The sequence below is a fragment of the Hevea brasiliensis genome, chromosome 2 (genome assembly GCF_030052815.1).
Source record: "Hevea brasiliensis isolate MT/VB/25A 57/8 chromosome 2, ASM3005281v1, whole genome shotgun sequence".
Lineage (NCBI taxonomy): Eukaryota > Viridiplantae > Streptophyta > Magnoliopsida > Malpighiales > Euphorbiaceae > Hevea > Hevea brasiliensis.
The window spans coordinates 116,785,817-116,803,024 of record NC_079494.1 but is presented as its reverse complement, the minus strand read 5'-3'; the positions used below and the strand labels follow the sequence as shown (position 1 = coordinate 116,803,024).

Here is a 17,208-nt window from a genome sequence, read left to right as displayed (position 1 = left end):
TTTAATTTACCCACTATTCTGCAGAAATGCTGTTTACTCTCTATATTTTAGGCCAATTATACAGCCATCTATTTTGGAATCAGAATATATGCAACCAGAAATACAGTACATCCTCGCAGATAACTTGCACCTTCTGGGATGTGGAAAAATTCAAATCGTTGGCATCTTTGGGTTGATATAAAAATTGGAATATTATACGTTTCAGTATAAACAGAAGGCATACGACAAAAGCCTTTCCACCAGGCGCTTACAGCGATTTGCTATGCTTGATACAAACAAAATGTTGTTACAAAATTCACTGGAGACAACAATTTGATAAACCTGATAAACAGATGGGCAAGTACACTACCAAATACCAATGCGTGATGCAAAGCTTCATTTTATATACTCCAGCTAAGTTTAGGTCCCCCGCAGATTTTACGGTTGTACTGTCTACATTTGATTCATGGGTTTTAGAATAACTGGAAGCTTTCTCCCTCTAACATAACAATATTAATATCTACAAAGTTTCAACATTTGGCACTCTTAAGCATCATAGTCACGGATAGAAGCTTTAGAAATATAGTCAATCCATTCAAAGCTACCAACAGCATTACCTGGGGGGCCTCTCCGGTCTCCAGTGCCACCCAACCAAACTTCCCTTTTCGAAAATCAGATGAGATACGAAAAGCTGCTTGATGGGCGTCCCCATTGAACAAGTGGATTGTAAACTTCTGAATAAATCTGCATTCAAACATTAACAACAATTAAATCAATCAGGGATTTTTGTGAAATGGAATTTTTGGTTTTGTACATCCTATGAAAGCTTTCCAAGTCCTTGCTAAAATATGATCCAAACATGAGTATGGAATTCTTTCATTCCAAACATGGTATGAAGTAAAAGAAATTAATTGAATGAAATTATTGTAAAATCTTAGTTTCCAAACAGGGGGAAAGAGAGAGGCGAAGCTGATGCATTCTCCCATACATTAATATGAACACACATGATATAAACCTAACAACATTTGTATTGAAAGCAATCTTCAATTGGAACTTAACCTGTGGATGGGTTGTGGACAACGGAATTCTTGCATCTCGCACCTCGATCACATCATCAATCAACTTAAGTTGCTCTTTAGTTCCTTTTCTATTTTGGCAATATGACCAGGATACCACTGCATAATTTCCAGCAGCCAATAACAATTGAAGTCACTCAATTGCCAACGATAAGACGAAAATTTTCATCTAAACCAATGGAAGTGAACATGGCACAGAGCCTTGGTCCAATAATAAAGCTCCATATCAAGATCAACCCAATCAGCGTCGACTCCAAAGGATGTTGCTGGTATGGCATTTCCATTTCCATGCCAACTTGGAGTTATTCCACCAACAACCTGCAATGATTTCCCTCAGAATAATATCTTTCCCATTCAATTACTAGGTTGAAAGATATAAAAAAGAAGCAGCAGCAGAAGAGACTTCATGGAATGCGTAAATTTCTGTAAAAGCAAGCTATAATTGTAGCGAATTTGTTGCCTCTGCATATTGTCATGGGACGGGAGTTCTAGCCCCGCGCGGCACCTAGGTCCCCTTGGCCAGGCCCCCATGTCAGCCTCTCTCTATCTGTCAAGCTCGCATAAGCCCAAATAATAAACATCATTGAGGTTTCTGGCACGTACCTGTACAGATTCACACTAGTTAGCTATATAGGGCAAGAGACAGCTTGTGACGGCCTTGCCAACTGCCAAGAATAGGAGTGGGAAACTTTCAAACCGTTACATTCTCCCCCACCCAATCCCGTAAACGCCCTCGTTTGCGTGCATTCGTTGCGCAACTTGATCACACTCCTTCGCACAGAGGAGTCCACACACCATTTGTTGCGCTCGCCCAACGCAAACACTTGAGCAGCATGTTGGCCACCAGTTTGCCAATACACTCACCCACTTTCGCACGCAGATGCCCTCTAAAATGCCTTTGCCAAGATTCATCATGTTACTCGCCAGACGCATACCAGCTGCATGACAGACCGCACTTGTCCCTCGGATCGACCCCTTTCTTGTCCGATGTGGAATTGAGAAACCCGTATCGAACTCTGTCCCATTGAGGCCTGACATTCTCCCTCACCCAATTCTAGCAACACCCTTGTCGCCATCGGCACCCTGCCTACCCCGGTCCCGTTGGGGCACTTGGCGTGATTCGGATCGTCGGGGGCCTACTCTGATACCACATTGTCACGGGACGAGAGTTCTAGCCCCGTGCGGCACCTAGGTCCCCCTTGGCCAGGGCCCCAAGTCAGCCTCTCCCTATCTGGCAAGCTCGCATAAGCCCAAATAATAAGCATCTTCGAAATTTCTGTTAGCTCCATAGGGGCAAGAGACAGCTTGTGACGGCCTTGCCAACTGCCAAGAATAAGAGTGGGGATGCATAGAGAAAGGGGAAATTCTTGACCAAATAGTGGGAGGCGGAGGCGATTGCAGTAGTTGGTATTGAACGAATTGGTTTGCTTTGGTTTTGAGGTACGTGAACACAAGTTGTGGGAGCAGGCAAGCATAGGCATAGCCCCAGAATCTGCTCCTCCATCCTTTTTTCTTCTTGTCCAGTGTGCACAAATCCCTCTCCAAAATTAATTAATTTTCCTAGCCTGAATGGCAGAATGGGTAAATATCTTAAGGGGTAAATTATTAGTATTAATTGTGTTTTGTCAAAATTAATTAATTTATATTTTTTAAAATTCAATTAAACGCCCAGTATTTTATAAAATCTTAAATTTTTTTATTATATTTTTGTAAAAAAAAATATTAATCAATTTATTTTAATTTTTGTCAAAAGAATTAAACAGTACAAAGGGATAAAATTATAAAACCTAAACAGTATGGAAATTAAAACTATATGAATTAAATAATAAAAATATTAAAAATTAAAAAATTTGCTTTTATAAAATATAAAAATGTTTTAATTGAGTTAAAAAAATAAAAAACTAAATAATTAATTTTAACAAATTATAGAAACCTATAGTTATTTACCCGTTGATGAATCAAAGAAAGTTATCCATAATCTATGGGATGAAAGGACAATTTCATCAAAGAAAGTCTATTCACAATCTATTGAATGAAGGCACAAACAAAATGAAGAGTGACTCTTATCTACACTTTCATAATCCATTTCAAATTTTCCTGAAATGAAATATTTTTTAAAAAATAAAAATTAGTACGCTTTCCTTCCATTTTTAATAATCGAATATCAAATGAGCTGATAACGAATCTTCTTATGATCTATTATAAAATAATAACACATGCATTTCTCTTTCTTGTGTGAAGATAATAAATACAAAGACATCAATTCATGGATTTTTAAAAAATTTATGTAAATTTTAGTAGAATAAATACAACTAGAATAAATACAACCTTTCCCTTAGTCATAATTACAAACTGAATTGTGGTACATACCTATGAAAAAAATCGTAGCCATATCCATGCTAACAAAAACAGTAGCCCAACATTTTACCTAGAACTTAGCTACGATTATATCCATTTACTACATGATTTCTAGAGAGCACTGAAAAAATCATGGGTTAACAGTGATTAAGCACCCATATACGACAGATCGCTTCAATATGAATGATTACTAAAAAATTGTACCATTTGAATTAATCTTGGGTTCCTGACTATGCTTACACCAAAAGAAGATTAGCCACATTAGCTCAACTCCAGAATTTCTGTACATCCCTCGCCTTCCATCTTAGTTGTTAGTTAAAGATCAAAACCAGATGAATCATCTACAGTTGCTTCAAGTTAGTTTGGATGGCTTGGTAAGTGCTTTAATAAAGTAATTTTGTACCTCAGGCAAAATGTTTTGGATCAAATCAGAACACCTGCAAATTATCAGGCATTAAATTCAGAACCATTCAAAACCAACTGAAGTCAACTAATAGTGGATGAAACAGAAGTCGCCTGAGTAGGACATGCATCAAGCCCAAATACTGAGAATTAGAGAACTAACACTTATTTAACTGCTTATAATTGAGGAAAGAATCAAACAAGCGCGAAAAAAATTCAAACGTCAAAATATTACAAGAAAGTGAGAAACGCAAAAAATTTTAAGAAAATCAAAACACAAATTTTGAAGTGTGATTAATTACTGTTCCACCCACAAAAGATACTACCAAAATACTAATCTAATTTGCATGTCAGTAAATATCATTCAAGATTATAGTGCTTAGAAACATAACACAGAAAGGATAGAGAGAAAAGCTGGAAGGAAATAACATACCATGGCTTGGAACTCATTTTGTCAAATTGCTCAAATATAAACAGTATGCAAGCTTCCATCAATGACCTAGCATTAAAGCCTTCTGATAACTCGTACATAAGTGAAACATTTTCCACGGAAATATCCTTAAGATAAGTAAGATGACAAGAATTCATCAGACCAACTTTAATTTGTTAATTGTGTAATTAAACGGCAAATATCAAAACACATTAGCTAACCTGTGCAATAGTACACTCACAGAGACGCTTAAGACCTTCCAAAAGATATTGATCAGCAGCTTTAAGAAGATCCTGTGCAATCTCAATATCAACATCCACAGATCCTGTATATATGAACCTAGAAGCACAGCTCAAACCAGCATGCTATCAGAGATTCAGAAATCAGAAGGCAAATTTATTTTTGTATCCATGAAGGAAAGTCAACAATTCTCACCTCATCATCAACTCAAAAACATCCCATCTAATATTTGGGATCTCCACATCTTTAGCATCCCTCTCCTGCAATTTTTGTTTTTTCAACAAGTAATAAGTTAGAAATTCAGAAACCATTTTCCTCTAAAACTACAAATTTCTTTTAGCTGGCACACAATAAACACATAAGAAGAGGGCAAGACATTGCAGAGTAGTTAAAGTAACATCCCCTTATAAAAGGGCAGTTCATTAATGATAGAGAACTTGTCACCCTCAACAGTTGAGTGACTATGAATAATGTTCCTAATTCTGTCTATGCATATTTTAGGGACAGGTTAGTAAAGATCAATAACAGAAGAACAAACACACAAATTCCTTACAGAACATACAACAAAAGCATACGTTTAATAAGTAATAAATTCTCACCCTGTAACCCCCATCAAACATTGCACGGAAAGCATCCGAAGAAGCAAGCAGACAAATTCTATGAGCGTAGAACCGTTTACCTTGTAAAATAATATTACAACCATGCAGTCAGTAATTACTGCATCAACAAACATACCGAAATTTATCATGGCTTAAAGAACATTATCACATATCATTTCTTACCTTCAACTAAGAATGTAACATCAGCCAATGTGGAATTGTTAACATATTGCTCACCCAAATATACCTGCAGTGAGAATATCAAATACAAAAGTTAATTTTGCAATTTGTCTTTACCTGCAACATAAGAGCTTACCAAATCACTGAAATGCCAGAGATCAATTGGTGGCCTCACAAACAATTATGTAAACAAAGAAACAAACTCTCATTCAGAGCACTATCTCACCGGAAAAGCACCACATGCAATTCAAGTGCACACTGCATATGATATAGTCCTATGCCTAAAAGCATTCTAAGAAAAGAAAATGAAAGATTTACACCTTTATCAAAAAGATAACATAAAAGAAATTTACCTGTGGTGTTGGAGATAAAGGAGCTGCATCCAAAAGGGAGATTGAAGTGGTTTTGGTGGCCAACTTGTACAAAGCCACAGCACCAGCATGTTGCTGCCTCTGGTTTCCAGACTCAAGAAGCCCCAGCAGCAACTCTAACCCTGCAGGAAAATTACATACATGTAAAAGCAAGCACCTAAAGAATTAAATTCATATGAATGTATCAGATAAAGGAATGAAAGCATCACCAAAAAAATTTAGTGGACCCAGAATCCTTACCATGGTTATCAAGAAAAATAGCTTTTCGATCATCAGAAGCACAGAGATGAGCAAGAGCCAAAGCAATTTGTCTTTGAACAGATTTCTCCGCAACCCGCATCAAATATAAAAGGAGTTTCAGTACCTGCAGGGAAAAAGCATAAAGGAATCAGTATGCTATTATGCCCAAATAAAAATACGCAGAAAGAGTAGAAAGAAACACCAAATTACTAATCAAAATAGAGATGCCCGAAGATGCCAGTGAGACAACTCACTCGCCCATGAATTTTCTCCTCTAGTCTTTTCAATGTTTTTTCAACACAATCCTTTGTGGCCTGCAAGTATCACATAATAACAGTAAGAGCTAAGCAATATTAATAGAATGAGCAGCATCAGACAGGAAGACAGCAACATCTTCCAACTCTATCAATCCTTTAAACGAGCATGATAATTCAGCTAAAGTACCAAGTAGCCACTGCAAATCTAAAAAAAAAAACACACACACACATATCAAGAAACATACTTGAACAATGAATTCTCCATCTTGCAGTTTCTGAACACCACCAACCTTGACAAGCTCTGCAACATTATCCTATTGAAACAATCCAGCAAACTCAGTATAACGTAGTTTTAGAGATTAAGAGTAAATGGCTAACTGCACTACAATGAAAATGGGCACTGAAGCAACAAACTTAACCACACCTCATTATCAGCAAGGCCATATAGAGCAAAAGCAGCATTATGTTGCAAAGATCCATTCTTTGATTCAAGAAGCTTAAGCAATGGCATTATGCCACCATTATGGGCAATACCAGCTTGGTTGTGTGTCTCCTGAAATTTAAAAAAAAAAAATTAAAAATCTAAGAAACCCAGATGCAAACATAACTTGCATAACATACTATGTATCATTAAAAATATTTAAAGATTAAAAAAAAAAAGACACTAAATAGTCTTTCCATATACCATCTGGAATTTTTTTCTCAATTAAGCATTTTTGCCCCTCAAAGAAGAACAGAAAATAAAGAAGAGTAGAGAGATGCAACAATAAGTGAGGGGGAGAAAAAGATGCAGAAATCTCTTTCCAAAGATGGTAAAGACTCTGAACATAAACTAAACACATCAACATCAATTTCATTTCATGAAAGGGTATGAACCATTCCATACAACACAATCTGTTTATAATTTTCCAAACAATTTCTTCAGCAAATAAATGTCAATAACATATAAATTCAGCCACCGCTTTTCATGCTCATAACTGCTCTCTCCCTTTCACAAAAGGAGAAAATACAGATATGTATGTGTTTGTGCACATATAAGTGTTATGAAGCATGGCCATGCAATAGGTAAAAGATATAACCTGTGCCAACCTCCCAAGTGCAAAGGTTGACATTTCTTTAAGTTGTGCATCTGGGGAATCGAGCATATCAATTAATGGCCGGACAGCTCCTCTTTGAACTATATGCACCTGCATGAACCTCATTGTTATAACAATTAAACAGAATAAAAGGCACACAAACGCCATTAATATATGTTTGCTTGTGTGCCTGTCGAGGAGCGATGCACTAGTAAATGCATCCCTATAGCACTAACAAATGGGTTCAAGCCTTAGAAATGATATTCAATCTACCTTACAATCTGAATCAGCAGCAGCAAATTGACCCAATAACAATGCTGCTTCTCTTTGGCTTTCAGAACAGCTGCAGCTGTCAAACTTGTATGGTTAGTAGCATATCTATTATAAGCAAGAGAGAGAGAGAGAGAGAGAGAGAGAGAGAGAGAGAGAGGTGCAAATAGCTTGCAGTGGATAATTATAGAACAATAAAAACATAAAAACAATAAAGGAAAACAAAAGGATGATTCTCCAGAGCATAAATGGACTAGAATGAAAATTGACTTTTACCTAAGCAATCCAATCACTGGTTGTAAAGCTCCAGCAAGAAGAACTTCTTTCTTTATGTTGGGGGAAGAGTGGACCAGATTTCCAATAACACCAACCTGGCAACCTCTTATTTAAGTCAGCTAATGCCTAATCTAAAAGAAGAAAACTCTGACCTATGAATAACTATAGTTTAGAACCAACCGCTTCATAATGGATGGTAGTATCCTCTGATTGAAGCATCAGTATCAGAGTGGGTAGAGCATTGCATTCTACAATCTGCAAATTTGTATTTCACGTCACCAATATTGCTCAATGCTCATAGAAACCCCAAGAAGCACCACCCCTACCAACAAATAATGGATAAATTTTAATAACTGTCCCTGAACTTATCTAGTTGTAACATTATAATTCATCAATTTAAAAATGTAACATAAAACCCCATCAACTTTCAAATTTTGCACAGTAAAATCTCTCTAACCTCCAATTACCAATTTTTCAATTAGACGCTAACCTAGACAGTTCTAGCATGGAGCTTAGTTAGTATTTCTACTTTCTCTCCCAAGCCATATGTAAATTGAATCATTTTTCTCTCTATAGACAGAATATATTTTCATGCGTAAAAAGAATAATTTTACACTTTGCATAAGAGAGCAGAGAGAAATGTTGACTAAGTGCCATGCAGGAGCTATTTACATCAGTTTCTAACTGAAAAATCAGTAATCGAAAGTCAGAGAGATTTTACTGTGCAAAATTTGAAAGTTTAGGAGGTTTTATATTACATTTTAAAGTTAAAAGACTGTAATATTACAACTATACGAGTTCAGGGACAATTGTTGAAATTTATCCAACAAATAATTGAATTGAGAAAGAAAGAGGCTGAAAACACTATACCTGATTTTTGTTTTCATCATTTTTAAATGCAAGGGTCCGCAATGCCCCTGCAGCTGCTCTCTGTATCTTTACATCAACACACTCAAGCAATTCAACAAGAGGCGGGATGCCACCTTCAATCCTGGATGTATGCTCCACAGTGTTAGAAAGGGGATTAACATAATAACTAACGTAAGACTTGATAATCATTATAAAAAAATAATAATAAATTAACCTGACACGTGTTTTAATGACATTATTCTCATGAGCAAGGTTAGTGATTGCATCAGCTGCTTTCCTGATTACACCATTGACTGCTCGAGAATTACCACTACTCTTATGTCTCTTCAACAACTCCACAAGATGGAATAGAGCTCCAGAATCTACTATGAGTTGTTGATGTTCAGGCTATTAATTAAACAATAGAGAGAGAGAGAGAGAGAGAGAGAGAGAGAGAGAGAGACCACAAGGTTAGGAAGTAAGTAGAGAAAATGTAACCTATGCATCATTTAAGGAAAGTGTTTGTAATATGGTTCAACCACTGCAAAATTTTAAAGTAGAAACTTAGCATCAAACTAAATTATGTTCATGTCACTAACTGAAAGAGGAGAATAATAAATTTGGCTTGGTTGAGCTTGCAAAGTTTGTTATAACTTTGGTATTAAACTTCATTTTGATTCTAATCCTAGCCAACAACTAAAATTAAAAAGACATGCTTGCCAAAGAATGACCAGGTCACTCCCGCCCATCACATAGTTATCCAGTTGGTGCCAAATATGTCACAGACAATTAAGAAGACATCTAAGAGTCAAACTCAGTAAGAGCCAATGCAATACCAATCTTCCTCTAAGTTTTTATTAGTTTAGAAGATACTTAACAAACTTTCTGCCAACATAATGAAGTAGACCTACTCTAGTCAATTGAGGAATAAAATCCATCGCAATTTGATACAGGCACAACTTTAAATGAGAAAAGAATGAATGAACTAAATTCTCGACTCTGCAAGTTATGTTTTTCCCACAATTAAACAACAGACATAAAGATGATAGTTATGACACTTGAAAGAACCAAAAATCAACAATTATAGTAGATATTGTGTGTCAATTGAATAGTTTATGCAAAGAGCAAAAAAAAAAGAAAAGAAAAGAAGACCAAAAATGGACAGCCTCTTAGTCAATTACTTTCACAGCGATAAGTCCAAGCGTGAAAGCACTTCCTTTCTCCACCTCATGTTCGTACGGTATCAGACTACTTTCACCTCTCAAAGGCGGCGGCGCCTGAAGATGCATCACCAGCGCTGGCACAGCTCCACAACTCACTATCAAATTAACGAGTTCCTCTGCACAAACGCAAGTTAGAAAATCTATAAAACCTAAATTAAAAAAATAAGGACCATAAATAGAGTAATTCACTTAATTAAACTACTATTTAATCAAACAGGAAAGGCAAAACTAAAAGGAAAGCTTCAACTAACACTGAAAACCATCTTCAGGAGCATTAAAGAGCATTTCTTATGCAGACATCCGCTGATAATTCAGAAACGAAATACATCGCATAAACAGATATATAGAGAGAGGGAGGGATGTTACCGTTCTTGGCAAGCTGAGAAAGGAAGTGAACAGCACGCTTGGCAGCGGCGCGATCGGCTTCCAAAGAAGAGAGAGAAGAGTTAAGGATATCCACTTGGGCTTGGATATCACGCGCCAGATCTTGGCAACTCTTATCGGCTTCAGCTTCGGTTTCGGTGGCCGGAAACTTGCGATCATCTCTATCTTCATGGAATTCCTGCTCTAGCTTCCGCTTCAAGCTTCTCCTTGCGCTGATTGTTGGCTGATCCATGAGAGAGATGGAGGTTGAGAGACAGAAGAAAGAGGGTAATTTGGGGAAGAACGCGGTGTGGGTTTTGTTTCGTGGAGATGGAGAAACGGGAAGTGGGATAATTAAATTCCAACAAATTGGTCATTTTTATTTTTCTTTTTTATTTTTGGGTGAGGTGTAGGAATGGAGACCGCCATTTCTGTTTCCAATTTTTTATTCTTATTATTATTTAGTTGTGCTCCCGCCTTTGGGCAGTTATGAAATTTAAAATGCAACGCGACCGCCATTCCCGCTGTGATTATGTAAGAAGCCAGGGCTCCAATTTTTAAGCCCTGTTCACTATTGAGTTAACTCTACCTAAAAACGTCCAAACTACACTAAAAACAGTAGATAAAAGATCCAAGACCCAATAAAAGAGAACATCATGCCGCGCGGCTGAGTAAACTCAATGAGAAAATGTAGCAACATCGATGAAAAAGTAGGAGACTAACTAAAGCATCACTAAAGGACCATACTTGTTGAAAAAGTCTGAAAATGAGTCATCAAATGACTGCAACCCAAAAGAAAATAGGACAGCAACTAACAACCCAAAGCACAAGGGAAGCATCGCAATAGATGTTATGTTACGATTAATTGTAAGAAAAATTTGTGTCTCACATCAAAAGTATGAAATTTTGATGTGAATTATATATAAATTTGAACTCTCCCACTTTAATAGCTAGCTTTTGGGGTGTAGTTCTCCTAAATTCATATCAATAGTAGACTCATTATGCAATGATAGATAATCCAATGCTAACCGTGATCAGTATGACTGTGATCAACATGGTTGTGACCAACAAAAGTGTTAGTTCTCCATGCATGGGGTATTATTCGATTCATTGCAAAAAAAAACTTGTGTCTCTCTAGGAGAAGAGAAGGAGTAGATAACTTACTCTCATTATTCATTCATCCTTAATAAAAACACTTACCAAATTAGATTATTAATATACCTTTTTGTTTTCACTTTAACATAATAAGAATTACTTCTAATATTTAGGGGTGATCAGTAACAAGACATGTTACTTTTTTTTTTCTCTTGATCTTTAACAAGAAAACATTGAGACACCCTCATTTTAATTTTTCATTTCATCGCACATGAATAAATAATACGTGTAGAGACACTTAATCAAGCAAATGGGATGAAAAGTAAAAAAAAAACATATATGACATTTTAAATAATTAAATAATATATAAAAATACCCTCTCGTTTCACCTATAATTATCCTTCCAACTATTATGATTGCCATTCCCCTCATCTTCCTCCTTTATTTTATTGTAATTTATTATTTTTTATCTTAGTTACGAATTCTCATTGTCACAAAGTACTTGGTCATTGTTTCTTAGTTGAATCATCACTTGTTTGAACTAAGTGATCTCCATGGATGGTAACTGTGAGCAAGAACTAAATATCAATTGAAAATCTAATTAAAAATTTTAAGCTAACGTAGCCCAAATGAACAATAATTTAAAAAATTGAAAATTTAGCTGATAATCACTGTGAAACATAGTGTTTTTTTGTCCCATTATCACATTCAGCACCACGTAGTACAAACATTATCCATTACTCAACAATTCAAAATTTGTCAATTTCACTTTATTTCGCAACATAAACCAAGCTCTTTTGTTTGCCTCTTATACTCTAGAGTTTAATTGATGTTATTATTATAACTGTTATTGAAGAAAATATTTTTGAATATTTTTATTAAAAAAATAAAAAATATTCAAAATAAATTTAATAGGTTTAAATTATAAAGATATTAAAATAATAAATAACTTTTTTAAATTATTTTTTAATAACACTTAAAAATAATAATTTTATAAAAAACTATTTTTTTACTTTAAAACTTGATTATTATTTAAAAAGATATGTTGAAATCATTACAAGGCCGAGTCCATGCCCAAAAACTCAAAAACCTAGTTGCCAAGTCTAGAAGAGTAGAACCACAAAAGCCCAAGTCTAAGATAGTAGACCCTAAATTTAATGACTCAATTAAAAGACCAAAAAAAGCAAGGACTCGATTGATGACGAGGGTAGTAGCCTGACAAAGGGCTCCTTCAAAATGGTGATAAGTCAAGCAAAAATCACATCACCAAAGCGTAGAAAGAATCCTTGAATTGAGTCAACGTTCACCCAAAGGCAACTATTAGAGAATTAGAAGAAAGTGCAAACCATAGTGGTTGATGGCAAAACTAACCTTGAGGGCCAGTGATTGACACGATATTAACAATGAATATTTATTATCCTTATAATTTTTAATTATTTATTAATGTTATTTAAATATTTAAATAAATTAGATTAATTTTTTATTTTATAAATATTTATTTTTTTTAAGAAGTTAAATATTAATTTTAAATAAAAATTCATAAGGTAATATTGAACTTTTAAATTTTTTAACTTTCTATCAAATAAATTCGCTTGAGGGTTAAGTATAAGAGGACTTAGTTTGGCTATAAACTCGTTAGCTAAAAAACGGTGGACCATCGTAGAATATAAAGGAACTAGTTGACTGTAGGAACAAAGCGGTTCACAACATTCTTGCACCAAAAGTACCATTTGTGATCTCAACCCAAATGGAGATTGGCAGCTGCATGCAAAAAGCCCATAACACAAGAAGAATTAACAAAAAAAAAAAAAAGAAATATATAGAAGTAAAATAGATCAAAGGAAGACTCTCTCTGAAACTCAAATTACCGAAAGAAACACAAGATAAAAATTATATACACACACCCAATGGCGAAGAGAGTAAACTCACAACTGGACAAGAAGAGGAGCTCCCCTACCCAGTAAGGATAGAGGAAGCTGCTTGATTGGCAAAGAAGACGCCATGGGCACATATAGCAAAGTAACAAAATGAGAGAGTTTTCTCTCTAAAATCTTTGAGGGATACTCAATTCCTAATAAGGATCATATTCGATGGAAGCTGAATGCTCTAGTGCTCTAATGGATTGCCAACAAGATTTTCATATTCAGGTACCTGAGCTTGCCACGAATTATTTCCAAATTGCATCTCTAAAAACTGGTCTGGGGAGCACAGCAGACAGAATATTAGATAAATGGGCCGTAGATTTTTGAGTGGGCTACAAAAGGACTATAAGCCCGCATGGAACATCAGTTATAAAAAAGTCGTATCTAAACCCACATCAAAACTTTAATAAAAAAGAATGAGAATATACAGTATTTGCACTAGTTCACTACTTGCACTTGTCGGCGGAGAGACAATTTACACTTAAAAACGAAGAGCAAAAGAAGGTTCCCTTAGCTCTTTCTTTGGACGGTAGTAACAGATTCCTCCACCAGCGCATTTGCAGCCATTTTTTACTGCTCAAGAGTCTTGTCCTCTCTTTAGTCTTACGTAAATATTATTCTATATATTGTGAGTCCCAGTTTCTTGACTGCATCCTCTTTTGCTCTCTCTCTCTCTCTCTCTCTCATGCTCATAGCCACTCGGCATAAATGACAAAAAAGTCAATCAAATCTACTAAGGGCAGGTGCTTGTTGGTCTTCAAGTAATAATAAAAAATCTCGTCTCCAAGACTTCACGAGCTTTACCACCCATGCACACATATAAACTATATATGATTCTAGGTTCTAGTTTGGCAAGTAGCCACGTGAATTTGTACTGTTGAGTGAGGCACCATGCACTTGGAAGGATACTCTACCCTGTTGCATGTTTCCCGCCAGCCAATAAAATAACCATATGATCCTCGGGAGCTCAAGAGAAAATCCCAATTTTTATTTTTCTATATATTTGTTTAGTTGAAACGTGATCAAGATCCCATAAACCAGATTAGCTTAATCTCAAAGTTGATATAATCAAATATTTGCTGCCAACAGAAACAGCTATATTGGCTTGGAAACAAAATAATAAATAAATGCTAGTATTACAAGAGGCAGTACTAATAGTGGTACTGCATTTATTATTCTAATATAAAGGTGTCCTCTTGCATCAAGATACTCTCTCCTAGAGCTTTGCTGCTCTTTAGATCTTCCCAGTCAAAACAACAACAATTTCCCTGAAAGATCATGGCGTCTACTCATCATTTGTAAAATTGATTATATATATATATATCATCTAAAATCTCAATTAATAAATACAAATAAATATGTAACTGAAAAACGCATATAATTCAAGATTTTCGTATCATTAAAAGAATCAGGAAAACAGGGAACCGTCCAGTTAAACACTGTGATGATTTAATGCCCAAAAGTAAGAGAAAAGAAATTATATATATGAGAGCGATATTGCACGTGAGAGCCGTGGAACCATATCCCCGCATGTGTGCCAAGTGTCTGTGTTTGCCTGCGACGAGATTTGGGCAAAACCGTGTAACGTAAGACCCAAAACATAGTATTCAACACATTAAACATCTTGTTCCTAAAAGTTTCCAACTTCTCTTCCCCAACTTCAAGATCCTATGAACTGAATATCATGCAAGTCTATGGTATTTTTTTTTTAATTACGATACTCTTCTATATTTATATTATAATTTATAAAAAAATTAATTTTTTTAAAATTAATGATTTCTTTTAATAATATCTTAAAACTTAATAAGATTTTACCTATGAATGCAACAGGTAAGGTACCCGTGAAAATTACTCTACCAAATCCGATTATTCTCAAAATTAAAACTCATCACAAATTCAATTAAAATTTATTTTCAACTATCTGAATCTATCATAAACTCAATTATTATTATTCAAAAAATATCCAAACTCTATTTTTATTACTCGAAAATACCCAAATCTAATTATATACTATTCAAATTCGATCATATCAGGCATTTACAAAAACTCCACCAATTATCATCCTAATTTCATGGTCATATATGACTTTTTGTAGGCTTCAAATCTTAATCAAGATCTTTTTCATAAATTAAGAATATTTATATATTAAAATAAAAAAATTATATATTTTTATTCCGCATTATCTGTATATTTATATTTCAAATATTTTTATAATCTGTATTTAAATATTTTAATATTAGACTTTTTTACTATCTTATCTTGTAAAAAGAAAAATGGAAATTGCATTTTAATTATTTGTGAGTGCTCTGTTACTTATCTATGGGTCTCTATGATTATGTATATTGCCCTGTACCTGCGTCATGGCAGCTATAATATAGGCAAAGATTCTTAGAGCACATTTTCTGTAGGCAAGTTGTGGAGAGTAATTCCTAGACATTTTCAAAAAGAAAGAGCAGATATTGTTACCTTAAAAGACAAAAACTAGTTTGGTCATCAGTGACTATAGAAAAGCAAGTGGATAGATCGTTGTTAGCATTGAGGCCTTAGATGATAACATTTCAGGTTGAGTTAGATGGGCATCCAATGCGTATCATCTCATTCAGAGTCTCATTATTTGTCTCTTAAAGGTTTTTAAACTACTCGGATGATTAGTAGGAATGATAACAAGACGAATTGAGGGTGAAATCGCTTTTCTCATTCACAGAAGATTGGGAGATGGGTGAGTTTGTCCAAATAATAATATAAAATAATCGAGATATGTTACAGAAATTCAGAGTAAAGAGGCTTCGTCTCCATTCCCTTCCTGCACAATGTTAAAATGGAATCGATTACAAAAAAAAAAATATACTAATAAGGTGTGGGGCGAGTAGAGTGAGATTCGGAAACCTAATGATTACTCCAACCCAACTGGATACGCCTCTTGCTGACAGAAAAGAACAAGAAAAGAAAAGTGGTTTTTCGTGTTTAATTTGTTTTTCTTATCGTTCATATTACAGTCATTATCAATTCATTTTTCCATGGAATCTCGTGACACTAAATCCTTCCTATTGCTTTCACAAAAATACATTATTCCTCTTTTTCCTCATTAAGCAACAAACGAAACGCTAACTTGATCTTTTCAATAATAACATGGATTTCATTTCAGCTAGCTAGTTCCACACACAGCATGCAAGAGATTCTCCAACGTACAGTAAGGCAAAGGAAACCCCATCTTTATTTTCCTGGATATTGCTTTTTCCCTAATAATGCAAACTATATAGTTTAATTTAGCCCATATGATTATCCAAGTCTATAGAATAATCAGAAAAATAATACTTATGATTGCTCTATATATATAGACAGATTCAATTGAGTAGGAGAAAAATAATTAGGAGACAAGATCTTATCAAAATCTTCATATATGTGCATAAGGTGTTAAAGGGTGTTACTAGAAAAAATAATTAAATGGAAGAAAGAGAGAGAGGGGGGGAAGCACACGTGCGCATGAATATGGGGACATGGAGGAGTGGATGGTCCATGAATTGGGTTTGATTTGTCGTTGGGATCAAAGTTAGAGTACGTAGGTGTAGTCAATTCTATAACTCTCAAATCTTGTTAAAGATTTTTGTTTTGTTTGCTTCTATTAGAAATTCAACTCAGCAAATGCGTTGACTGTTCGAGTTAAGTATTTGCAAATTGGATTGAGAAGAAGCAAAATTAAATAAATAAATCAATAAATTGAGAAAGCACCACGAAATTTCTCTCCTAGACTATGAATTTTTGTCTCTTCACTCGACAAAATAAAAACAAAAAGAGCCTCCACAACCTCTCCTATAATAATAAAATATATTTAATTCTATTAATTAGCTCTATTTTAATAATATTAAAAATTATTTTCAAAAATATAGAATTAAAATATCCTTTGTAAAAATAAATATTTTAATTAATTAAAATTCAAGTTAAAATTTTAACAATTTTAAAAAGTTATTGATCAGATTTCAACATTAAAGACATCTTATACCT

The 17,208-nt window shown here is 34.7% G+C and overlaps 1 protein-coding gene across 4 annotated transcripts; it reads right to left on the bottom strand.

The window, feature by feature from the left end:
* Nucleotides 1-166: 166 nt before the first annotated feature.
* Nucleotides 167-10,605, bottom strand: LOC110644606 (ARM REPEAT PROTEIN INTERACTING WITH ABF2). Of its 4 annotated transcripts, XR_009146043.1 has the most exons (20): nt 10,193-10,605; nt 9,785-9,942; nt 8,839-9,011; nt 8,625-8,745; nt 7,935-8,009; nt 7,755-7,849; nt 7,482-7,557; nt 7,212-7,319; nt 6,557-6,685; nt 6,378-6,446; nt 6,130-6,189; nt 5,876-5,999; nt 5,618-5,757; nt 5,268-5,331; nt 5,085-5,164; nt 4,681-4,745; nt 4,467-4,584; nt 4,249-4,373; nt 597-723; nt 167-499 (listed from the first exon to the last, which is right to left on the bottom strand). XR_009146043.1 is itself a non-coding variant. In XM_058140768.1 (19 exons), coding segments are annotated over exons 1-19 (2,031 nt in total). In that variant the 5' UTR covers nt 10,443-10,605; the 3' UTR covers nt 167-722. The 4 variants fall into 4 exon arrangements, 3 of the variants coding, with proteins under 3 accessions (XP_057996751.1, XP_021653165.2, XP_021653164.2); XM_058140768.1 differs by having other exon boundaries at nt 167-723; XM_021797473.2 differs by lacking the exons at nt 167-499; nt 597-723 and adding an exon at nt 3,338-3,850 and having other exon boundaries at nt 7,482-7,551; nt 10,193-10,604.
* Between the last annotated feature and the right edge of the window lie 6,603 nt (nt 10,606-17,208).

Excerpts from the sequence above, each read along its gene's own strand:
- LOC110644606 (XM_021797472.2), bottom strand. The coding sequence starts at position 10,442 with ATGGATCAGCCAACAATCAGCGCAAGGAGAAGCTTGAAGCGGAAGCTA. Across the intron at positions 9,012-9,784 it reads TTGGACTTATCGCTGTGAAA|CCTGAACATCAACAACTCAT; the intron begins GTAATTGACTAA and ends TTTAATTAATAG. Across the intron at positions 4,374-4,466 it reads GTGAGTGTACTATTGCACAG|GATATTTCCGTGGAAAATGT; the intron begins GTTAGCTAATGT and ends ACTTATCTTAAG.